The sequence below is a fragment of the Stigmatopora nigra genome, chromosome 13 (assembly GCF_051989575.1).
Source record: "Stigmatopora nigra isolate UIUO_SnigA chromosome 13, RoL_Snig_1.1, whole genome shotgun sequence".
In the NCBI taxonomy this organism is placed as follows: Eukaryota; Metazoa; Chordata; class Actinopteri; order Syngnathiformes; family Syngnathidae; genus Stigmatopora; species Stigmatopora nigra.
This window is the reverse complement of record NC_135520.1, coordinates 11,140,669-11,166,113: the sequence shown is the minus strand read 5'-3', so window position 1 is coordinate 11,166,113 and position 25,445 is coordinate 11,140,669. Positions and strand designations below refer to the sequence as shown.

At 37.6% G+C, this 25,445-nt stretch overlaps 3 protein-coding genes across 11 annotated transcripts in view; 2 read left to right on the top strand and 1 right to left on the bottom strand.

The window, feature by feature from the left end:
* Positions 1–1,189: 1,189 nt before the first annotated feature.
* On the bottom strand, positions 1,190–10,929 carry eif5 (eukaryotic translation initiation factor 5). 3 transcript variants are annotated; one of them, XM_077730829.1, is made up of 11 exons: positions 10,767–10,929; positions 10,062–10,314; positions 7,608–7,902; positions 7,446–7,527; positions 6,543–6,715; positions 6,240–6,470; positions 6,004–6,165; positions 3,344–3,505; positions 2,691–2,855; positions 2,475–2,618; positions 1,190–1,636 (listed from the first exon to the last, which is right to left on the bottom strand). In XM_077730829.1, exons 3-11 carry the CDS (start codon positions 7,677–7,679, stop codon positions 1,547–1,549), a joined length of 1,281 nt encoding a protein of 426 aa, XP_077586955.1. In that variant the 5' UTR covers positions 7,680–7,902; positions 10,062–10,314; positions 10,767–10,929; the 3' UTR covers positions 1,190–1,546. The 3 variants fall into 3 exon arrangements, with proteins under 3 accessions (XP_077586955.1, XP_077586956.1, XP_077586957.1); XM_077730830.1 differs by lacking the exon at positions 10,767–10,929 and adding an exon at positions 10,673–10,759; XM_077730831.1 differs by lacking the exons at positions 10,062–10,314; positions 10,767–10,929 and adding an exon at positions 9,478–9,500.
* Positions 10,930–11,019: 90 nt separating this feature from the next.
* Positions 11,020–18,650, top strand: vps29 (VPS29 retromer complex component). Of its 5 annotated transcripts, none has more exons than XM_077730835.1 (5): positions 11,096–11,189; positions 13,247–13,258; positions 16,455–16,661; positions 17,833–18,068; positions 18,134–18,650. In XM_077730835.1, the coding sequence occupies exons 1-5, from the start codon at positions 11,187–11,189 to the stop codon at positions 18,249–18,251; spliced, it is 576 nt and encodes a 191-aa protein (XP_077586961.1). In that variant the 5' UTR covers positions 11,096–11,186; the 3' UTR covers positions 18,252–18,650. The 5 variants fall into 5 exon arrangements, with proteins under 5 accessions (XP_077586962.1, XP_077586961.1, XP_077586963.1 ...); XM_077730837.1 differs by having other exon boundaries at positions 11,103–11,189; positions 16,455–16,646; XM_077730832.1 differs by lacking the exon at positions 13,247–13,258 and adding an exon at positions 11,250–11,321 and having other exon boundaries at positions 11,158–11,189.
* Positions 18,651–21,178: 2,528 nt separating this feature from the next.
* Positions 21,179–25,445, top strand: part of atrn (attractin) — a 57,452-nt gene continuing 53,185 nt past the window's right edge. For all 3 annotated transcript variants that reach the window (XM_077730628.1, XM_077730627.1, XM_077730626.1), the window contains exons 1-2: positions 21,179–21,667; positions 23,540–23,623. In XM_077730628.1, the coding sequence (XP_077586754.1) occupies positions 21,423–21,667; positions 23,540–23,623 (329 nt within the window). In that variant the 5' untranslated portion in view covers positions 21,179–21,422. The remainder of the gene's footprint in view (positions 21,668–23,539; positions 23,624–25,445) is intronic.

The following is a 25,445-nucleotide window of genomic DNA, read 5'->3' as shown; positions in this document are numbered from 1 at the left end:
CCTTTACCCTCACGAGGCTCACAGGGGGTGCAGGAGCCTATCCCAGCTGACTTCAGGCCAGAGGCAGGGGACAACACCCTAAATTGGTGGGAGAACATGTAGACTCCACACAGGTGGACAGACCAGGATTTGAACCCAGGTCTCCCCCCCTGTGAGCCGCCAGGGCTCGACAATTTAAGCATGATAATTACAATTTAGTAAATTCCCCTATTTCTAACCTTTTAAAATCCAGTTTTTCAAGGGAGTTATAAATACTATAATAGTATACAGTAAAAATGATTATATATATCTATATATATCTATATATATATATATATATATATATATATATATATATATATATATATATATATATATATATATATATATATATATATATATATATATATATCTATATCTATATATATCTATATATCTATATATCTATATCTATATCTATATCTATATATATATATATATATATATATATATATATATATATATATATATATATATATATATATATATATATATATATATATATATATATATATATATATATATATATATATATATATATATATATATATAAAATCATTTTAACTGTATACTATTATAGTATTGTGAATTATTACCAATAAAAGGATGTTTTTCTATAGTAATCTTGTTTTTTTTCAAAGGGTGGGAATAAATTAATTTGTATTTGGTTCATTTCCATGGGAAGATAAGAGTAAATTGACATACAAGCTCAGTCCCATAATGCATTAAGCTTGTATATCAAGGAATTACTTATGCTCATTATGTGCCGTCCCTTATTTATTCACTCATAATTCAGTCAATTTATTTTGATGTTACTGAATGTTCAACTTTATTTGTACAGCGGCAAGAGATCAAAGTTTAAGAGGATAAATTTACACTGTGCATGGGTGTTTATTACCAATAAAGGCCACCAAATTGGAGCATAGCAGTCGCTACATCATAGCCCTCAACTTAACTAGCAGATGTGCAGGTCATTTTTGCTAGTGAATGATAGCAAGGAGAGACAATAGGGGCACAGCTGCATCCGAGCTGAAAGAACCCTCTTTTAAATTGATTTCTTCATATCGGCCGATAGCACTATATGTCAAATGTCCAAATATCCGCCATAACGGGTTGATCTATATTAATTGTAGTGTCATCAAGTAGAATGCAATAAGAATGAGTACAGCTGTTGTGGATAGCAAAACATTCATTTTCTTTATTGATTGGAAAAATACAAGGGACCAAAAAAAAAAAAAGTGCACTGCAGTGATCCCCGGAAAACAGGCATGATTAAAATTCCCCCCCAAACGAGCACCACCATTGCATCACTCGAACATTTTCACAGCCGGGACGCACGTCAATGTGACAAAATAGAAAAGAGTGATGTGCGGCCAAATAGCTTACGTGCACATGCCTCAAAGCAGGGGGTGTGGTTACAGAGTGGAAAGTGGGAGGAGTTACTAAGCCTTTTCAAAACGGAGTCAAAGCCACAAAACAAGAAAGCGTTGTCATTAATATGCTAATCGTAGTCGCGATGATTACTGTCTCAGATGGCGTCAATATCGATGTCGTCCTCCTCCTTTTCTGCCTTCACCGTCTCCACCTTCAGCTCACGGGCCGATGAAGAATAAACCACCTGAGGAACAAATTTGGAATTCACTTAACGATTCCGCACATTGATTTGTTGGCTGCCAAATAATTATATTCATTTAATAACATTTTTTAAGCACACATAGAAAATATTACTGGGGTTTACATTTAATTAAGAAAAATGCAAGTGGGCATACGATTGCTCTTTTACCAGATATGTAATTTTGGTTGATCATATAGGTAATGATTTGCTTTGATGATGACTAGATCAATGAGATTTCCAGTTTCATCCTTCGTCTAATTTTAAAACTAATATATGATGTTCCTTTGTTATTAAATATTTGTTTAACTGGTTACAAATATTAATTTGCTTTTAATACAAACTTAAACAATTAAAAATCCAAGATTATATATTTTGTTCCCAGTTTGATATTTTTATATATATTCCCTTTTATTTAAAAACAGGCAAGCGGGCCCGGCTTTCTAAATATGATCAATTTCATCCTTTTGAAAAATAAATTCAAAATGAAAGTTAAAAAAAAATATGTTATAAAAGAAAATCTGATGTTTTACATGAAAACCGAATTAATCTTAATTTAGACATTTGCTCTCCATTTTATCATTTTTTTTAAACAATCAAATTACGTATAGTATAGAAAACATTTGTAATAATTAAAAAATAACTATTATTTGTCTGCCATTGATAAGGATAGACATCCAATCCATTGGAGCGTTGGCATTAGATGAACAACTGTTTTCCAAATTGAGTGGAAATCAACTAGTGATACGTTTTTTAAATTAAAAGCATAAGGACAAGGGCCACGAGTGAACGTCCATTATTGCCAATTATATAGTTACCGTCTACCATTGACATCGCCCATTACCTCAACGTTCTCGTCATCGTCTTGGTCTTCTTCCTGGTCGCTCCCCTCACTCTCCTCTTCTGCCTCCTTCAGCCACTTGATGAAAGGGGCAGCCTTGGCATGGATCTCTTTGGCCAGCTCCTTCGAGACGTACTTTTTGGAAACCTACGGCGCAGTCAACCAAACCGGTAAACAATCGCCGACTGTAGACATGCTAAAAGAGCACACAATTCTGACCTTCTCAGCCCATGCGAAAATGACATCTTCCTCCAGGAGGTCAGCATCATAAAAATCTTTGAGGATGTTGGGAACTCTCTGGAGCAAATGGACTTGATGGAGCTTCACGACACACTCAAAGCCTCCCAGTAAATACTTTTGGGCCTTCTTGTTATTGTGGCAAAACTGAAACAAAAAAGGCAAAAATTTGTTAGTATGTTAACTTGTGGGCAAGATTTGCCAAGTATGTTTCCACCCAGCGCTCACTAAAGCGTTTTATGACCCGCCCTAAAAAAACTATTTGTTTCGACCACCAAAATATTTTTAAAATGTCAAAAATTCTGAATGAAAAAGAATTCAATAGAAACGAATTCACAATCATGTCATCTTTCTCATATAGTTGTGACTGCTCAGGAAAACGTTTCCATGCAGGCCTTTTTCAAAGTAGACCAGATTAAAAAAATATATTTATACATTGATAGTATTTTTTTTTTATTTACATTTGGGACTTTTAAATGGAGTCAAATGAAACAAGTAGTAGAGTGGAAATACCCCAAAATCAACAGGAACTTATCTACCGGATTTGAGTGTAAAGCAACACAAAGCCGTTTCAAAAATTTCATTTTGCTTTTAGTTTCTTGGTACAATCAAGTTCTCTATCCAAACTGACACACCCGCAGAAAGTGTCGCTGGTACTTCTTGAGTTGCTCACGGATGTTTTCATCAAAGAGTAGCTCGCTGAGGATAAGCGGGCCCATGGCCTTTACATCCAGACGCTCCGCCTCAGCCAGGATTTCCTTGTCGGCTGTGCCCACCGTGCCATTCTCCTTCCTTTGCTGAAAAGGACAACAAAAAAAAAAAGAAATTACAGGAAACTCTTTGGAATATTTTTTTTACAGGGTGATCCAAAAAAAATCCATGGTGAATTAAGCGTTAAAATTTACATTATCCCAGCCAAGATGTTGGTGGTCAATGATCATATTAAAAAAACAAAAGACTGGATTACCACTGGAGGAATAAATGATGCTAAAATAAAAATGGCAACAAAAGAAAAAATACAATTAAAAAAAAAAATCCATCGTTGTTTGAATTGGATTTTTTAACGGTTTCAATTAGTATGAATACGATACTTTTCTTCCACCAATTATTTGCAATGGAATATTAAGTTGTTGTTTTCTTCTAATTTAACTCTAGCTAGGAAAGGTTTTGCGACCCTTTTGACAGAGGCATAAACAATTCACATTTTTAAAATGTTGTACCTTGAGAACCAAACTCCGAATTTATATAACAATGGGCACATTTTGGGGGGAATTTCAACAGTCGAAAATAAATAAACAATAATTCTTTTTACAACATTGTTACACTGTTGCAAATTAATGTGTATGCGTGCGCTAGGGAGTCTATTAAAAGAAAAAGATTAAAGTGACACAAATAGTAGTGTTGATGTTACAGTGGTGTCCCAAACTGACGTGCCTATTGGTGCCTTTGGAACTGAGCTCTGTCACCATCAGTTTCCACAATTTAGCGGAGAATCACATGCACCCATCAAGAGTCATAGGTTTCCTACCACTGCTCTCCTGGTGAGGGAGATTTTTTTTGGTTAAAACTGGATTTCGAGACCATGCCTTTTTGAAAAAGTCCACTATTTGAATAATACTAATCCCTTTCCTCCTGAATTTTCAGTGTAGCAAAGTATTATTCTTCCATGTTTTTTTTTCTTTCAAATAAATGTTCCGGTCTTTAAATTTTAAATGCTTGGGAGAGTAAACATCACACCTCCCAGCTAAATGTAATTAACATGTGCATTGTATTGACCATAATAAGATAGTCGTGCTTCTAATTACAAATACCTCTTCGGTACGAAACTTGGTTTACGAAACCCTTTGATGTGCACAGGACCGTCCAGACATAAAAATATCTTCCGAGTTAAGACATCCCCATAACAGAAATGCATTTCCTGTATCGGTTATGGAGCCACCCACAACAACAACTCTGTTACGGCAGCCGTCTGTCGTCACTGAATTCTCTATTCAAAATATTGGTGCGAATGAAATAAGCAGGTCCTGTTATCCATCAATGGGAAAACAGAAGATTAAGTGGCATGCGGTTGTCTGATATTGCGAGGTAATAAGGCTGTGCTAGCCTCGCTCTGCAATTAAAGCAGAAGGGAGCATTAAAGGTGTCAAATCCTTGGCATGGCCTCCGACCAGATGGAGACTGCTACTCTTTTGGAGTTCTATTTAATGCCAAGTTGCTTAGAATTCATAATTTGAAGTTGTTGATGTGTTTGTGCTAACTGAAGAATATGACATCTAACATAACGTTACCGTCATCCTTACTGTACTCCTGCACACAGAACGTTAATTGCATTCTTGTTATTAATTTTTATATATTAAATACGTTTCTTATAATTTTATTTCCTTTTTGTCTGTTCCTTACATCTTTCATACAAAATGCAACATTAATCTAATCATCTCAAAAAGATTTGGTTGGCAATTTTTTTTAAGGATTGTGAAACGAGTTACAAAATTTACATAAAATACTGCTCGACTCACAAAAAAATCTAAGTTATGAAAAGTGTCCCATAAGCAATTAAATTCATAAGTAGAGGTACGACTGTACTTGCATTATGGTTAGTGCGAGCGAGGGTGGAGAAGGGGGAAATGTTTGTAATAGATAACCCCCTGAATGATGTCATCTTTTAGACCTGACAATTACAGATAGCGTTCTATTAGAGTATATCACAATTGGAAGCTCAGAGGATTTTGACTATGATGCAACTGACAGCAGCCCCAGCGGCGACTGATCCGGAGGAGGAGCAGAGGCCTCAAATTCTGTAAGCGCAGTTTACTCACACTTTGTCGGCAGCCAGATTTGTTGTAAGAGCGCATAATGATGTGGGTAGGTGCTGTAATGTTGCTCAATTAAACCGTACCGATGGACTACTCTCATAGGCACACTGGCAGTCCCTTCTTAAAGGGGAATAAGTGTAACCTAATAACAGAATCAAGGTGGGCTGAAAATATATTCCTAAAAGGGAAATCTGCATTGCCTTGGGCTGAAAAGACACTTTTTTTTCATCAATTTAAAAAAAAAAAAATGAAAGTCAATATCATCTATGTCGGTAAATCTTCAGCATACCACCCTCTTCTATTTTGTCGGTGTAACATAATACGAGATTGTGTTATTCCCTCACACAAAAAGAAAATCATTCTAAGAAGAAAAACCTAACATGAAATGAATAGTATATACACAAGTTATAAATTAATAAGCCAAATAGCCAATCAGTTTAAATAATTGATGTTGTATATAGTTATTTGAAGGTGTAACTGACTTTGACAAAGTTGTAGAAGAGGTTGACTCTCTCCTCCAGCGGCTTCTCCAGGTCCTCGCTAAGTGTCAGGTTTTTGGCGTGGTCACTGATTTCCTCCATTCTCCTCCTCTGAGCCTCCTTGGTGGTTTCCTCCCCCCAGTCGTCATCATCATCATCTCCATCCTGAAACAAATGCAGACGTCAGTCAGGAGAGGCCAAGTCAGCAGTGTCGTCACCGGGAGGTATCGCTCACGCACCACCGCGTCGGGGGCGTCAAAGTTCTCCTGGTTTCCAGCTTCTCCACTTCCGGAGCCGTTCTCCTTGTCTTTCTTGCGGTTCTTCTTTTTAACAGTGGCAGACCCACCGTCGTTGGCCTCAGGTGGGTTTTTTAGGATGAAAGTACAGAGTTTGTGTCTAGTGTCCAGCATGCCACGGTAACCACATGCCTTGCAGGACGTGCCAATGGTTTGCTTCTTGGGATTCACATTCTGGATGAGAATCAAGACAAATCAGCAACTCCCTCGCAGCCAATGCTTTCATTCTGAAGGCGATAGGCTTACCAGATCCGTTTCCGGGTTGTCGCATTCGGCACACAGCACAAACTTTCTGATGAACCCGTCTAGCATGTCCTGCAACTTGTTGGCCTCATGCGAGCCGTTGACGATGTAGCGGTCATTTTTGGTATCAAATTGGGTCTGGGCACCCAGTTCGCAGCCAAAAAACTTGGTCGGGTCTAACGAAGAAGAAATGGAGGGATAAGGTTTTTAATACATCAGAGCTAAACAATCAATCTACTGCTATTTATCTAGAAAAGGTCAATTAATAAATGTTGTAATACATACAGTAACACCTCGACATCCGAGACAAATTTTGATATACGAGCATACAGCAAGGTGTGGCTAACGCGAGAGGCTGCTTTTGAGAACAACATGGGCACTGTCTTACTCATCGCAACTCCCTCGTGTTATGCCTCTACAAGCACTGAGTGAGCGTCGCATTTTGCCCATTGTTACAAATAAAAATGCTCTTCCATTCCAATATCCTTTTTGTGGTGTTTTTCCAGAGGGTTGGAAACAATTAATACGTTTTTAGTTCATTTCTATGGGAAAGGTTGATTTGAGATACCAGTAAATCGACATACAAGCTCATAATTGGCTTCACCTCTGTTCTGTATGTAGTTCAGGGGTCAATGAGCATACCAAACAAATTTGAAATTCCAATAATAAGTGGAAAAGGCATTAAAACCAATTAAAAAAAAGGGTGACCAAATTTATGCACCGGCTGACTTTTGTTTAAGAAATTATTGCACTCTGTAAATCAATCCTATGAACTTCATTTCATTTCTCAAATATAACGGTCTATATATTTATATAGATATGATAAGTTTAATAAAACTTTGTATGTATATTTTTTGGAATGAATCAAAAAGGAAAAAATTAAAGACAAAGGATTTAGTGACATACATGTTGGAGGCCTGTTTAGTGCCTTTGCAACATCAACCATGTTGACAATGACCGTCTTAATTCCATTCCCTTTTCCTTCCACCTGGAAAAAAAGCATACAGATGTTATAAAAATATTAGACTGAAAATAAGCTGTAGCCCCTTCCTGGTCTGGTGCAAGTACCTTTGCGATCAGACGGGGCATCTTGTAGCGGTAGAACTGGTCTGACACGCTGCGATTGACGTTGACAGACATGTTGGCTGGAGGAGGCGACAGACGCTACTATCAGCAGTGAAATAATAAGAGGATCGTGATTGGGGGCTTTCCGGGATCTTCTGTCTGGAAAAGAGGGGATGACATAAACGACTGCAAGCGCGCTCGTTCTCTGACATGAAAAACGCCGTGCCGCTGTGGCCGCAAGCTCCCCGCTTGAAGGCTAGATTTCCACCACACAGGTTCCAACGGCTGCGCAACAGCTCTGTAACACACAACATTTTCACGTAAGGAAACCGACATTAATTAGAAAAGGCCCATTAACGAAACAGGAGGATTAGGACAATGTTACGTTCCTTAAAGATTTATGACATCACAGTGGTACCATGAGATACGAGCTTAATGCGACCCCGGAGTGTGCTCGATTTAATCAAATCTCAAATCTACATTTCCCATGGAAATGAAATAGATACAAAAAATTCGTTCACACCCACTGAAAAAAACCCACCCTAAAACAGGATATTACAATGCAAGATATATATATTGGTTGTATTTCACCATCTACTAACAGAGTAACAAATAATCGAATGAGGTGTGGTTCCAGTTTTTGTCCAACTTTACATCTTTTTGAATCAGATTTATCTAACGCAACCAAAATGGCGCTGTTTAAGCGGCAGCCGGCGGCCGAGGTAGCCCCGTCCACTCTTGCTCGTTTTGTGTTTTTGCTGCTTCTATGTCTTAATGTTTTGATGATTCCATTTACTTTGATTTGCTTTGTACTTTGTGATTTTGCTTTGCTCTTCTGTCTAATCACCCTCTTACTACTGCCACAATGTTATTTCCTGAATATGGGATGAATAAAGTTATCCAAGCCAATAGGTGGTCCCTGGAATTCATCTAAAACACAAAAGTGGTGTGCGGTTGACATATATTGCAAGCCAATCAAATGGTCGTAACCCACCTTGCATCGATCCTACATTATTGAAGCAGAAGGAAGCATTAAAAGTCTCCTTGGCATTGCCTTTCTGTACTGAACGACAATAGACTTTTACTCCTTTGGAGTTGTATTTAATGCCAAGTTGTTTTAAATTCATAATTTGTGTGTTTGTGTGCATGTGTTCGCGTGGTAATGTTGGCATTTTCCTACTGTACAACTGCACGAATAGGACAAGTTTTTGCATGCTTATTCATTTAATTAATAAATCATTTCCCTTTTTCTGTTTCCCGCATCATTCATACAAAAGTGGGCCACAGATCATTAAAAGTTTTAGTTGGATAATATTTTGAGAACAATGGATCGAATTACATAATTTACCTATATGAAGTCGTGCTCTACTTACAAAATATTGAAGTTATGAAAAGTACTGGAAACAATTTCGTAAGTCGAAGTACGATTCTAAAGTCCAGTCACGATTGTATAACTTTACGTTTGTACACCAGGCAAGTCAACCTTGGAGTGACATATAGCAATGGAGGATAAAAACATCCATTAAACAAGTTGGTAGGCACTCATATCTTTACAGATTTGATGACAACAAAATATCATTTCTAAATCAGTGTTTTTTTTTTAATAAATTGGAGGGGAGCCCAGAGTTCCTAAGACAAACATTAATGCTAATATTTCCACCCAACATACATATATTTTTTCAATATGCAGGTTTTAATCCCCATAACTTGTTAAATGAAGTGTCAGAGACCTTCTGTGAATACACAAGTGTCACAGAATGTATTTCTTTAAATTTTAAGATTCTGGAACTATAGATTTTATATTTTTCCAAACCTATTTGACTATTTTCAAATTAGACTGACTATTCCTCAACCCACATACACGCTTGCCTACCTTAAAATGAACCTAGTTGAAAAGCACGATCCCCTGACAAGATTGTGCTCTTTGCCAGTACATGAAAAGAATCTGCTGACCAGGATACAACACATGCATACTGTGCAAACCAACAGAAAGCACGAGACTAGATTAGACCAGAAGAAACGAACAAACAAAATTGTCAATGACCGCTCTGGCTTTGAAATATGTCAAATATGTTTGAAAAGGCCCATTGATTGTGCAAGGGCAAAAGCGTGGAACTTCCACAGAATGCCAATTGTTATTAAGGCCACAAACATGACGGCCTTAGCGATTGCTAAATTGGTGCCTATTACAGAACTATTGGAAAGGCCTTTTGGCTATTTTCAGCCGGACGCCATTAAATCGGGCGCTGGAGCAAAGCCCAGAAGCTATTTCAAGGGGCAGGTTAGTACTTAGCTTAGCTCATTAGCCTAGCATGGTGCAGAGTGCGTCATCTGGGCCAACGCACACGAGTGACTGGGAGACGCCATTTTGATAGTGCCACACTAAACACTAGCCCGTAGCTATGAAAATCCATTCATATGGATTAAGAAAAAAAACAAATATAGTTTTGGACTTACCGTGTTCGCAAAATAAAGACATAAACACAACGCTGATCGTCCCAAGAGGCGCAGTGAACGATGTCGATGACTGCCGCTGGTCTTGTATCGATTGCAGGCAGCAGGCAGGCTTCTCGGTGCTGTGTGACGGGGGAAGATGAGGAAGGAGGAGGGGACCTCTCTCGCTTAGAAAAATGAAAGGATGCGCAAAAAGGGCTCCGAAGCAGTCAAAAAAGTCAGCCACTATATCCTAAAAATGTTCAGTGGTGTTGACCTTAAGACACGAAGAAAGGATTAAGTTTTAGTAAACCATTTATTTATACAAGGATATACACTAATTCCGCAATGAACGCAATATACGATCTCAAGGGTTTAAATGTGGTTGAAACCGATCACAGCAAGTCTAGTTATCAACAATCAACATAGTTTTTTTCCTATAAACTGGATTAATGTACAGCCAGCATTTCGAGACTGGAAATAGCGCCAATCGTATTCGTCTTCCAGGAAATAGTCGGAGCCCAGATGCTACCAAGGCTAAGATGTGTGCCGTCGTTCCTATCTTGACACAGTTAACGTAAATTGAATTTCGATATCGAGATTAAAATTAAGATGTATCCGATATAGATCAATACCTTTCACCTGTTTCACAGCGACGGTGTCATTCTGTAATTCATGTCGAGAAAATGTATCTAAAGTGTAATGGATGAACAAACTGCGGGTACTCACCTCTAGAATGTTCCGCCAAGTGCGAACTACTGCTGCTAGTTCCACACGTCATTTTAACCACTGAATAGTATCCGGTCAGACATTCGCAGCACATATTTCTGTTTCCGCCAGTGACATTCGCAACAAAATAAGACAGTCATTTGAAATACTGAAGCACAAAGACAAAGTACAGAAACACATTAATTCAATAATATATGAAATTGTTTTTAACAATGAATAATCAAACAAAAGTGTCAGTATTTACAGTAATAGACACGCGTGTTTTTAATACCTTTGTTTTGACAGTATATTATCAGAAGTAGAAAGTTTGCTAGATTACTTTACTTTATCGTTTCTCATTGGCCGCCAACATGACGTGGAACGCATGTACGTAGTACGTAGGCTTCCTCAATTTGACGAGCATCAACAGCGGAATCGAAGATGGTAAGTGTGAAGCAACCCTCTAAACATACACATTTACGCCAATTATGCCGTGTTTTTTAGAGAACAGCCTTCACTGGACCTTTTATAAATAAGTCATTGTCGGAGAGGCAAGCGACGCTACTTTCTTATGAGGTGACGCCTCAAGTCTGAGATGGATCGGTGGTCACATGACAGTTTCTGCACGTCAAGTGGTACAAAATTACAAAATGGGCTACATAAACAGACTTTAGCTCTTTACTTTGACTATTTATGCATTATTGGTTAAGGCATTTACACCGAAATTATGTATGTGTGGCCCACTTGATGCTCAAGTGACTTTTTTCCTAGACGCGAATTGGTTAGCACTCTGTGCTAACAAGCTAACAGACAGCTCTGGGTTGACATAAACTATAGCAATGTGACGGAATTTAACGAATGTCATTCATTCTTGGTAGAATCATTCACTGCTCATTTTGGTGATTAACTGTAATTTAATTTTTTTAGTTTTATTATTTAATTCTCGAATACAATGCTGGCCTCACACTATGAAATATGATTCTGGTAATGGAATCCTTATTTGTAATTGTTTAATTGTTGTTCCTCTAATATTATTGATATAGTCATGTATCTATGTAAAAAATATAAATATATATTAGGTTGGTATTTTAATATGTATTCCGTTCACGATTGGAATCATAAAATATTGAAGAAATGATACAAATAATACCACACCTGACAAATTATACGTTTTTTTTCAATTTTTTATGTTTTTTTGATCATTTCAAATTCTGTATGCCGTACAACAACTTTTGAACAGAGAAAAAATAGTTTTTAAAAACAATGTTTTTTTTTTAATCTGGTCTCGTTCACTGGTAGCCGACGAAAACGTCATTGTCGATTGCGAATGTTGTCATGCTTTCAGCATGATATGCGCGTGGGTGTCAGTTCCTCCTGCCTTTTCACTTTATAAATATAGCGTGTCAGCAAGCAATGTACCCAGACAGTCAAGCTATCAGCGAAATATAGCGACATCTACAGAATCTTGAATTTAGTGCATACAAAAGGCGCACATGTACTTTGGGAGGATATCCATGTGTGTAGGTGATTTACTGTGCAAAATTTTAGCGAACTTAGGAAAAAAAAAATATATATATGTATACCCATTTCATATATTTATTTTTACCAAAAGAAAAGATGTATAATAGCTCAACATTCACAAATATACATTTCTGACATTCAAAAACAAACCAGTTACCAATATAGCCACCTTTCTTTGTAAGGACAGTCAAAAGCCTGCTATTCCTGGATTCTGTCAGTGTTTTGATCTGTTCGAGATCAACATTGCGTGCAGTAGCGACTGTAGTCGACTATTTTGAATGAAACTTGATTGTTGGATGATCACACTTAAGAAGCTTGGCAATTTTAAGACTGCTGCACCCCTTCTCATTACAGAGATGCACATCACGCCATTTGCTTAATTGGTAGTGTGCTTTCAAGCCTATACAGCTTGGAGTAAGAGAATGCATGAATAGGATGATGTGGTCAAAATACTCATTTGCCGACTAATTCTGTTCTCCGTGTATATTAGCAAGGCAATAGAGGGTTAGGAGTTGAATTTGCGTGGCTGCTGGTGTGTTTCTTACCAATAAAGAGCCCATGAATTGAGGCATAACAGTCGCAACAACATCAAATTCCTCGACGTAACGAGTCAGCAGCACAGCTCCATCTGAAATTGCCCAATATTGAGCATTAACTTTTACATCTTCAATTGTGAGCTACCCATTTCAAAAATCAAGACATTACCCACCCTTGTTACACCACAATTACTAACTATTAACAAGTGAATGAATCACATCATATTTTTGATTTATTTTGTTTATGTTAATCTTAATTTGTCTGTCCATTCACTTTTAATTTCTAATTTCAGACCTCTTTATATTCCCAACAATTTCTTGTCTTTTTCTCTCCCTTCACCTTTTTATGTTTGTTGTATTAATGATTCCTTCTTGTGTCATTTTATTCACACACACACACATACCCCCTCCTTCCATCCCGCTTGCCTGTCTCCAATCAACCAGGCCGGTCACCGGGTAAGTACCGCTTTGCGGTTTCTGAAACGGATGCTCTTTGCTGGCTGTTTAACAACTAACTTCGCCCTTTATAGTGCCAAAATATAACAAAACATTCTTTCAGCTCAAAGCTTAACTTGCTTCATCTTTCTAATCTTTTCTGCATTTCAAGTCAATTCAGAATTAACTAAGGCAGAATTATGAATGTAGCATGTAAATGAGATTTTGCCGCCCCTGACCGGACGATTCACCAACGAATGATTTGCCGACCGACGATTCGCCGACGGACGATTCGACGAAATGGGATTTGCGCGCTATCCCGTTTCGGTGAAACATCTGTTCGTCGAAACGTCCGTTTGATGAAACGTCCGTTCGACAAAACGTCCGTTCAACGAATTGTCCGTTCGGCGAATCGTCCGTTCGACGAATCGTCCGTTCGACGAATCGTCCGTTCGACGAATCGTCCGAGTACCTTCACAGCCTAACCATTCACAGCGTAGCATGAATCACTTGACCGCTTTTGAATTCCATAATACATCAGAAGTCATTTTTTCACTTTTTATGGGTTTTGTACTATAAGCGGCAACTTATTTCTTGGAATTTAAGTGATTTTAAAAGTAGTTCATAGCTTCGATGGGGGCCCCGCTGATTGAGTGGTTGGCTCGTTGGCCTCACAGTTCTAGAGTCCTGCCTTTGATCCCCGCTTGGTCCTTCTGTGTGGAGTTTGCATGGGTTTTCTTCGGGTACTCTGGTTACCTCCGAAATTCCAAAATCTTGCCTGGTAGGCTGGTTGAACTCTCTAAATTGTCCCTAGGTGTGAGTATGAATGGTTGTCTGTCTCCTTGTGCCCCGTGATTGGCTGGCCACCAATTCACCAATTCCTTTGCCTGGTGACCAAAGTCTGCTGGGATAGACTCCAGCAGCCCTCGCGAGCCTTATGAAGATAAGCGTTCCAGAAAATGAATGAATTGTTTGTCTTTTTTTTTATTTCACAATGAGTGTGTAGAAAATGGCCAAAGAGGAATCCCTTCAGTTCAATATTGATTGTTAAAATTGATGCTAAATGGAACATTTCCTTCCAGCCCCTCCCATTTCCAATGTAATTGGTGTCCATCCTATTAATGGCATTGATTGGTTTAAAAAAAAGCTCTTTCCAGGTGGCTCTTGAATTTCCCTGAGAGTGGTGGTAATCCTCAAATAGTGGCCTCCTCGTTTCAATGCCTCTGACCCGCAACAAACAGGGCTGGTGCTGGATAAGAAATGCCACAAATGATTATTTGGATAATCCATATATGTATCCAATATTTTTGTGATGAAGATTTATCCACATCATGCAAGTCATTCAATACATGAAGTATCTAACAATTATCAAATTACAGAATCAACTATGAAAAGGATCACACAAAAAGCTATTGAAAGCTGTTAATAGGGACCCAGATTTCCATAGATATAGATTAGTTTTAATAACGAAAAGGTATACATAACAAAAAAAATCTAAGCAATGATTCTTCTCAATATCTTGTCTATCCTGTCTCACTCTCTCTCTTGCTCTCTCTCATGGCGTTGTACTGAATAATGTCTCATTTTAGTATTGAACATCATAACCACTAGATAGTTATTAGTTACTTTGTTAGTGGATGGTGAATTAGAACCGAAAAAACGTTTTTCCGTTTCCGATATCCTGTTTTTGGTGTTTTTGCTGAGGGTGGCAACAAATTAATTTGTATTTAGTTGATCTTATTCAATGCCACATAAATGATAGTCTAAAACCCATTGATGAAGCAAGAAACATGACTAAAAAACTCGTAAGTCATACCTGTGAAGTTAAAAAAAACATTTTAGGTGTTAAGTTTATCAATATAATAAGTGCACAAAAAAGTAATCAATGCAAAGAGTGGCTACTTTGAAGTAACTACATTATATATCATTTTTTCATCTATAAAAATTCAAGTATTTTAGTCCCAAAAAGAAGTTTCCAAAAATTTTGAATGAACATTGACATAGGATATGTTTTAGACCAGGGGTGTCAAACTCCCTTTGGTCTGCGGGCCGAATCCAGCTTAATTTGGGATCAAGCGGGCCGGACCAGTAAACTCATTGCAAAATGACAGAACTAACAATAAGCCCACTCTGTATTAGTCATTAATACTAATAATTAGTGCAAAGAATGAGTAAATTATCAAAATGTTTATTAACAGAATTTTCCTTTTACATTATGAACAATATATTATGAACAAGAGAATAACATAAGGACATAAATAAATGTCAATTCATGTTGTCTGCACGTACTAAAACACTGCGCCTTCTAGCGGATAATACAAGAACTACACATTTTAAAGAAAATTCATATTTTTTTTATACAATGCACCTTTCTACCCCGGGCTGCACCAAACCACCAGACGGGCCGGATCCGGCCCGCGGGCCGCATGTTTGACACCCCTGTTTTAGACAGTCCAGATACGGGTTGAAAAACGTGTTGCATTATCAAAAGATGCCCAAATGTTCTTTCTGTAGCAGACCGTAGCGGCACCAAACAAGCTAAAATTTTATTGCGAATTCGGCCCTCTCTTCATACTATAATTAAGGACAATAGGATGCAGGTATATTAACTTTGCATACATTAAGCAACTGTCATATATATTGATCAAAACAAATTTATATTGCATGTTTGTCTCTTAAAACTAAAACTACTAATCTGTTAAGTTTTATAGTCTGTACAGTCAACCAAAAAACACTTTTGCTTGTCGTCATCATTAAAATATGTTGTACAATGAATTTTTTTTGTATTGTCATTTTCAATGTAAACAACATTGAAATTTACCTCCCCTGGGAATAGGATTGTGTTTTTGGGATCAAATATTAAATTCTAAATTACGTATGCCAAAAAAGGCCTTGGATTTCTGTACTTTTTAGGAGGGGTTCAAAATATTTGGGCTAGAGCTCGTTTACTGAATTTAACCTACATTACCTCAATGGAAAGCCACTATTTGAGATATTCTGCCCATTTGGTTCTTTGCTATTCTTTTCTTTTTTTCTTGCTTTTTGGTGAAGTTTGCAATAACGTTTTCTGTGAGACTAAGAACTAGGCCTGCTAAGGCCTGCTCTCCCACTGGCTGTCAAACAGTCCATATTCGGACAGTCAATCAATTTCTACCTGCCTGAGGGTCCCGCAGGGAGACCTCTTTTTCGGTGTCTAAAGTATCTCTTTTCTACGCAGTTAGTCCTGGTGTTAGGCGACCTGCACATCCCACACCGATGCAACACATTACCGGCTAAGTTCAAGAAGCTTCTGGTGCCGGGAAAGATCCAACATATCCTCTGCACTGGTAACCTTTGCACTAAGGAGAGCTACGATTACCTGAAGACCCTCGCTGGGGACGTCCACATTGTACGCGGGGACTTTGATGAGGTCACTACAATGTCTGTAAATAACCATTCTGTCATAATCCAATGATTATTTGGACAACAATTCAATATCTCATGATACTACAAAGTATATCCACTAAGTTTATATTTGTGGAAAAACTAATTTAAGTGTAGCAAAATGAACGTTTAATTAAAGAAAAGCTAACTGGTAGATTTTTAATCAAGAGACTTTGAACTTTCAACTAAGTTCACTTCGACAACTGCAGGTGTTATGTTAGAAATGAATTTGTTGCTTCAACTGTGACTGTATATTTAAATCTTCCACGAAGTTACCATATTTACTTGTACATGAGTTGCCCCACGTATAAGCCGCACCCTTAAAATGGCCTTAAAATCGTTGAATTTTACAATTTCTTGCATATAAGACTGATTCACAACTTTTATGTCCATATTTGTGGTTTTAAGATAGAGTACAAATGTGTTACTTTGAAGGGAAAATCTTAAGAAAAATCCAACGTAGTATTTCTGAGATACTGTATGAATCAAAAGCACATTATTAGGCTCAATATCATAAGGAAGTTACTCATCCATCCAGTAATTGTTTTTTTCTTACTGCAAAACAGAAAATAACCAAAAAATGGTAATTTGCCAACATCTACTGGTGAAAGAGAATATATAGCAAGTCTTGTCCGCATAAAAGTCGATGATTTAGTCATTCTTTTTTTAGTTACAAATAGGGCCTATACGTGAGAAAATACGGTAGTTAAATAATTTTTTCCTGGAACTACAAATATCTATTTCCCTGGTTCAAATTTACCTTTTAAAACAACAGCATTTTTCTACAGCTGTATTTTTTTTGTTAACTTTACACACAAATATTTCCCTACAACTGCAAATTCAAATTTACGTACTGCAGCCACTGGTTACTTTAGTTACAACTTGTTACAGCTGTAATTACAAATGTATTTCATGTAATGGATAGATTAGGACAATGTCGAGGCATTTTTAAATATCCATTTTTTTATAACTTCATATGTTTTTTTTTTAAATACAAAAGTATTTCTTGCAACCAACCTCTGGGACTAAAAGTTAGTTTTTTTTATAACTAGCATACATTTGTATTTTATTTTTGTTCTTGCTGAAACTAAAATATATTTCCTACAAGTTGAAATTCAACTTGACTGTCTACAACTTCATTCAGTTGCAACTCTATTATTTTTTTGTTTTAGAACCTGAACTACCCAGAGCAGAAGGTGGTTACCGTGGGGCAATTTAAGATCGGTCTGATTCACGGCCACCAGGTCATCCCATGGGGGGACGTGGCCAGTTTGGCGCTACTGCAGCGGCAGCTGGATGTGGACATCCTCATCTCGGGACACACGCACAAGTTTGAAGCATTTGAGAACGAGAACAAGTTCTACATCAACCCTGGGTCTGCCACTGGAGCCTACAGTGCACTGGAAAGGTACACGGCGGCGCTAATCACATGTTTTTTTTAGGCTGGACCCTGAAAATTATGTCTTCTTACAGCAACATAATCCCATCCTTTGTGCTGATGGACATCCAGGCGTCGACAGTGGTGACGTACGTCTACCAACTAATTGGAGACGACGTCAAAGTGGAACGAATCGAGTACAAAAAGTCATAATTACCAACATGCGCTTTTCTTTTTATCCACTCGGAGACATTGTCTGTCTTCAAGCTCAATTTTCACTTTTTTTTGTTTTCATGGTGTTGCAGTTGAAATGTAATGAACACAAACATTTATTTGTCATGCAAAAATTCTGCTTCCTTCTCATTCCTTTCTTTCCACTTCAAACAGAATAAATGATTAATCTTCAAGTTCTAATTTGTCTTCAATGATCCCCAAAAAAACATTTTCTAAAGATTTTAAATTATGATGATCCATTAACGTGTTCAGATTTTACAAATTGGCTTCATTCACTGTACTAGCCTTAACGAAATAGAACACATTGTTATCTCTTTCACTGCATCACGAGTACTGAGCGGAAATAATTCTATTAATAAAATCCAGTATATTTCCGGATGTGGCCGACTGACATTTTTTCATTATTGGTACAAGTTTTCATTTTGAGTATATTACCGGGGATAATGTAAACTATCCCGTTTTCAGAAACAAAACCATACGTCCGCTACTGCACTTGCAATGAACCCACTTTTATCAAAATCTCATGACTCGAACATAGTGTCTAATTTGTAAATGTAATGAATACTAATAGGGTGCTTTTAAAAATTATGTCGGAAACTGCCTGCCACTCCTTTTTGATACATAAGCTGACAAACCACTCACATAGAGTAATCCCTCGTTTATTACGTTTTCATTTATTGCAAATTTACTACTTTGTGATTTTTTTCCCGCTATTAATTATTGAAAAAGATATGTGTATATTTTCAAAGTTCATAAAAATGTGAAAATGCACATTGAAACTTGTAAGTGGAAGCCATTTTTGCTCCTAGGACTCAGCACTGAAGAAAAAAAATATATATATAATAGGGGTGACCCTATAGGCCATGTCTGGTCTAAATTACCCGCAATATTTGAGTCTTACAATAAAAGTTCTTGCTACTTTTATTGGTAGAAATACTATCACTTGTCATGTCAAGATAACAGGATGACAACAAAGGATGAATGTAGAAAAAAAAATTAAAAGCAACACGTGTATCATCTATTGTTTTAAATTGGGGTGGGGCAGAAGTTCACTTTAGAGTATATGTTTATGTTATAGGACAAATGTGTTACTTTGTATATTGATCGTCTTAGTGACATGTTCACGTCGGCGTGAACAATCATGAAGGATCTTTAAAGTGTTGTAGAAAATGAACTATTTTAGTTTACATTACTTGAAAGAGTAGCATTCAAACTCTCCCAGGTCTTAATTGGAACTGATAGACCATGGAAAACTGAGGTTATATTGGGTTTATTTAGATAACAGAATACCAGAAACACCAAAAGTAGCTTTTGCGACGACGGAACAACTCGTGCTTCACTTTTGTATTTCAGTGGATTTTTTATGAATTTTGTGTACTTTTTACATCATAGGGAAATGCAAACATTACAGTATAGTATAGTAATCTAAGTTCATTTCAGTTAAATTTAAGGTTCATAATGTTATGACCACATTGCCGACAAGTCTCTCTACTGTTCTTCTTCTCTTTCGTCCGCGTCTGTCTGTACTGAATATTGTTACATTTTAGTACAGTAATTCCTTGACATACGAGTTTAATGCGTTCTGGGACAGAACTCGTATGTCAATTTACCCGTATTTCAAATGAAATTTTCCCATAGAAATGATCTAAATACAAATTAATTCGTCCCCACCCTCTGAAAAAACTCAAAAAAAGAGGATATTACAATGGAAAAACATTTTTATTGGTTCTGATTCATCACCCACTCACAAAGTAACAATTGCCTATCTAATGGTAATGATATTCAATACTAAAATAAACAAAGAAAACAGGACAGGAAAGTAACTTCATGGAGGCGCTTGTAACATAACAAACTTGAAATGTAACTTAATCAAATCAAAATCAATCAAATCAAAAGCCTTGTACATTTTCTCACAAAAACACATAAGTAATATAAAAATAAAAAGTCACATCCTGGCAAGGTAAATTCTAAAATATTGCACAATCTAATTCTAAGATATTGCACATTGCTAAATGAACTCAGATTACTATACACACACACTTAGAAAATAAGTTTTAATCTTACGTTATACTAAATTTAAACCTTCCATGCCTCAAAACCGAGTGTTCGTTTTGTCCAGTTTAGTTTTTTAAAATTACCGAACCAGTTACGACTCGCTTTGAAGGGTTTTGCTAGTGTGTTTTTCAGAGGCTTGCTTTGATTTCAAGTCCATGTGGATTCCACTGGCTTTTTCGCATATTATTGACTCAGTTACACTATCTCCCACTAACTTTTTATCTTTTACCGATTTTAAAAGAGGGCTCTCCATCTCGTTACGCATGTCACTACGCAGCTTGGACACTATATATACCGCCTAGGTATATATAAGTGTGAGCGTGAATGGTTGTTTGTTTCTTCGTGCCCTGTAATTGGCTGGCCACCAATTTAGGGTGTCGCCCGCTTCTGGCCCGAAGTCAGCTGGAATAGGCTCCAGCACCTCCCGTGACCCTAGTGAGAAGAAAGCGGTTCAGAAAATTAGAAGAACATAACCAGTAGATAAGTATTTGTTGCTTTGTGATTAGGTGGTGAATCAAAAGATGTTTTTGCATTGTAATATCCAGTTTATTTTTTTTCCCGATGGTGGGAGCTTATTAATTTGTTTTTAGTTATTTTCAAAGGGAAACATTCATTTGAGATACGAATAAATTGACACACGAGCCCGTATCTCAAGGCATTACTGTAATCTATATGTTAATATGGCGAAGTGGTGAACGTAAAAACAGCTGATTTTTTTTTTAAATATGGCAGATCTGTTGATTCCATTAGCGGCAATTTAAAAAATGAAACAATTATATATTTGTTAGCTGCTAGGTGTTTAGTCCTTCCTGACCTCCTATCCGGCACTTCCGCCGTCATGACGTCAGTTCTAGACGTCAATATGCGTCTCGGTGCGGCGAACTGGGAAACCCAAACAGCATCATTGCCACTGGAAACATGTAATTCGGAACCCGCCATGGAGCCCTAACCCTGCACAGTCACCCCCCCTCCCCAAGGAGTACAACCGACGCGTTGACTCTTCGTTCCCCGTCGAGAAGCGGCGGCGGCGGCGCCACACACCGCGAAGCCAGTGGATCGCCCAGGGGCTCTAGCAGCCATCTTTTAACGAGACAAATGTTCGGGACGGCGCGGCTTGGGCCATGGGCCTGCTGTCTTGTCGACTCCGGAGGACGGAGTGCAGTGGCTGGGCTGCTGGTAGCGTTAGTGATGTCGGCTGGGCTTTCCAGGGGCTCGGGGGCGGTGTTGAAGGAGTGCGACAAGCCGTGTGTGAACGGCGAGTGCAACGCAGCCACGGGCGGCTGCGTGTGCTACCCCGGCTGGGTCGGGGACCAGTGCCAGCACTGCGGAGGAAGATTCAGGTATTGGCTTCGTAATGTAGTGACGCCGACAGACTGTGTTTTTTGAGACTCTGCTCGTGTTACCCACTCGAGACGTAGACGCGTAAACAGGATTTAAAGCGCATGCGTTTTTACCTGAGTCACCTGAACCACGAAAATGCAACATTTGCTGCATACCAATGGCTAAATGTATGTGAATCAACACTTCCAAATGCAATGGAATAAAAATGGCTCAAATATATAGAGCCAATTGAAATCTGAAAAATTATACCAAGATCATCTGATTCTGTAGACCAGAGGTCTCCAAGCTGGTCCTCGGGGGCCACCGTGGGTGCAGGTTTTTGTTCCAACCGATCCAAAACAAACATTTTTTTTGCTGAAAAAAGAAGCACCTGATTGCAATCAACTGATTGCACTTCTACGAGACCAGATTGGTGAAAAGGTTTCCTCTTACAGGTTGGAACAAAAAACAGCACACATGGCCCTTTATTGAATAGTTTGGGGACCACTGCTGTATACAAAAAAGTGGTACCTTGGGATACGAGCTTAATGCTTTCCGGGACTGAGCTCGTATGTCAAATCAACATTTCCCTTAAAAATGAACTAGATGCAAATTAATTTGTTTCAGCACTGAACCCACAACCCCAGAGTTGTGAGACCAACAAACTAACCACTGGCCCCACCGGGCAGCCCACAGACATACTCTAATTTTAATTCTAATTTTGTTTTGAAGAAGATAAAAAAAAAACTTTCTTCTTCCAGCTCTATTTGCCCCGCCTCCACCCCGACTTTCAACTGGACTTTTTAAAAGGAGTGTTGTTTGCTTTTGTCTTCCCTTCAAAATATTCTGAAAAAGATGCACGCAAATGTCCTCACAGTAGGATAACGCACGACCACTTGCCAACTTGAAGTAATACTCCTCTCGTATTGGCGAACAAGGTCCGCTTCAGGTACATAATTGTTGTTCCCTTCTTCTGCATTCACTAACGGGGGGAAAAAAACATGGAAAAATGCAACACTCCGACCAGTGCTCGTAGAGACAGTTACATGAAGAAGTTGCGGCAAGAAAGACAGTGCCCATGATGTTCTCATGAGCAGCCTCTTGTCTCCGCTGTATACACGTATGTCCATTTCACACATTTTTGATGACTGCACACACCCTGTCAAACAAGTCCTCTCCCCCTGTTTGTCCTTTCAGAGACTTCATTGTCAACAAGTCTTCCGTTATTTCAAAAGTGTCGTTGATACCTTGGATGAAAATAAGGAGCTGAGCAGTGTCTTAAGAATACAATGTGAATGACTCTGTCTTTTTGTTTAAGATGTTCTTGATATCTTCATCTATTAGTTCCACACGGCGAGTCACTGTCCGCTGTGATAAACGGATTTTCTCAAATTTGTCTTTGAGCTCTGGGCGCAAAATACCTGCTGTCTTCACCATACACTCCTTTTAATAACTCACCCTCAGACTGTTTTGCTGGCCTTTGCTATTTTGAATGATAGCATAAAACTGACCTTAGTACTTGACTCTTGAATTGCAGTTTGACGGTGGAAAACAAACTTTGTTGAGTCGTTAAATTAGCTGCCAACTTCTGATATTGAAAATCTCCTGCAGATGTCTTATAGAAAAACTTTTCCCCATTCTCGTTGTTGTCCGCTGCCTCTTCTTGCTCACTCCTCACTGGGATCATTTTGACGAGATCCTCATCAGTTTTTGCATGCTTTTTATTCATTTACTTACATTTGTAAATCATTTTTTCATCGTTTTCTTTCATTTTTGTCTGTTTCTCGCATTTTTTTATGCTCTACTCACAAAAAATTAAATCATTTCGTAATTAGAGGTACAACTGCAGTTTTGTATCATTTTGAAATGTGTTTTGTGTGTCTGTTTTCCAGGCTAACAGCGTCCTCTGGCTTCTTGTCGGACGGACCTGGCAACTACAAGTACAAGACCAAGTGCACCTGGCTTATAGAAGGACGGTGAGTCCAGTTTGGATTCACGTGTAATTCCGCACATGCAAATCAACAAAAAGGAATTTGATTTAAAAAAAACCCAAAACAATTATGATCTTTTCTTGTTTAAAATGACATCCCACATTTTATTTTCAATAATGTTTGGGGCTTTTGAACTGGGGTGTGGAGATGAGTTTTGTGTCCATAGGTAAACAGATATGATTTAATCTAGTTGTGTGCAATGTGGATACAATCAGGAATTTGATTTAAAAAAAATCAGTTATGATCTTTTCTGGTTTAAAATGACATCCCACATTTTATTTTCAATAATGGTTGGAGCTTTTGAACTGGGGTGTGGAGATGAGTTTCGTGTCCATATTTAAACAGATATGATTTAATCTAGTTGTGTGCAGAGTGGATAAAATCAGCTGTGATGGGCTCCATAGCCCATGAGCCTGACAAGGATAGACTGTACTGAAAATGAATGACTGTTTTAACCATTAATTGATACAATGTGCCATAAATATTACATGTATTAAAAGTGCTTTATAGCTATTTTGATGATTTTCTTTTGAATACATAAAATATGTTTGAAAGAAAGTGCTGAAAACCTGGACACACGCTGTTGAGTTGTAGGCAGGAACGCTTTTGATCTGATTTTGCACATTTTCAGGCATGTTTGAAACACACGTTGTTGTCGTCACGATGCCATAGTCAGGTGCCGTCACTGCCATATGGCCCTCCACCATTACACGAGTCAGTCAGTTTTCCCTTTTATCAAGGATCAACTACAATGACTCTAAAATGCACACTTCACTATGGACCACACAAATGGAAGCCTATTTTTTCGGACCCACAACACATACTTTCTTTTCATGGTTTAGCGAGGCTGCCGTAAAATAATAACGAAAGACATCTAAAATGTTTTAGCATTTTAACAATATATATCACCATATTATGCAGCACTAATTCAATAATAATTTAATAGTCATATAATTGATAAAAGTATGCTGGGGTTGCGGTCCAAGTGCTTTTGTAGCATTTGAGCTATATGTTTGATAATCATCAACCTGCTTCTGACTGTTTTTGAATACAACAATACTACCTACTGTATATTCTCGCCTATAAGAGGGCTCCGTGTATAAGCCACACCCTTTAAATTGTTGAATTTTACAATTTGTCTCATATAAAACGCCGCCCGATTCACAATTTTCACCTCCATATTCATGGTTTTAATAGGAAGTACAAATGTTTGACTTTGAAGAAAAAATCTTAAGAAAAAACTTAAGAAAAAACAAAATTTTGGTGAGTGAAACATGTCTATTTTCCTAAATAATATATAAATTATTATATAAATCATTTTTTATGTGCCGCAGTAATCTGTAGCTACATTAAAGGTCATATATATATATATATATATATATATATATATATATATATATATATATATATATATATATATATATATATATATATATATATATATACACACATCATATCATCATATATATATACATTACAATCAGTTCTGTTATTTTCCGAGGCAGAAAATATATATATATATATATATATATATATATGACCTTTAATGTAGCTACAGATTACTGCGGCACATAAAAAATAATTTATATAATAATTTATATATTATTTAGGAAAATAGACATATTTCACTCACCAAAATTATTTTTTATTTAACACAAAACCCATCCTCCTTTCTTTCCTCAAGAAGATTTAAATTACTCTGTTGTACAGATTTCACGTGCGTCTCAGGTCCACCAAGAAGTTTTTTTCGGTGCTCGGACGTTTGGTCGCTGGTCTTTTGGTCGCTGTTCTTTTGGTCGCTGTTCTT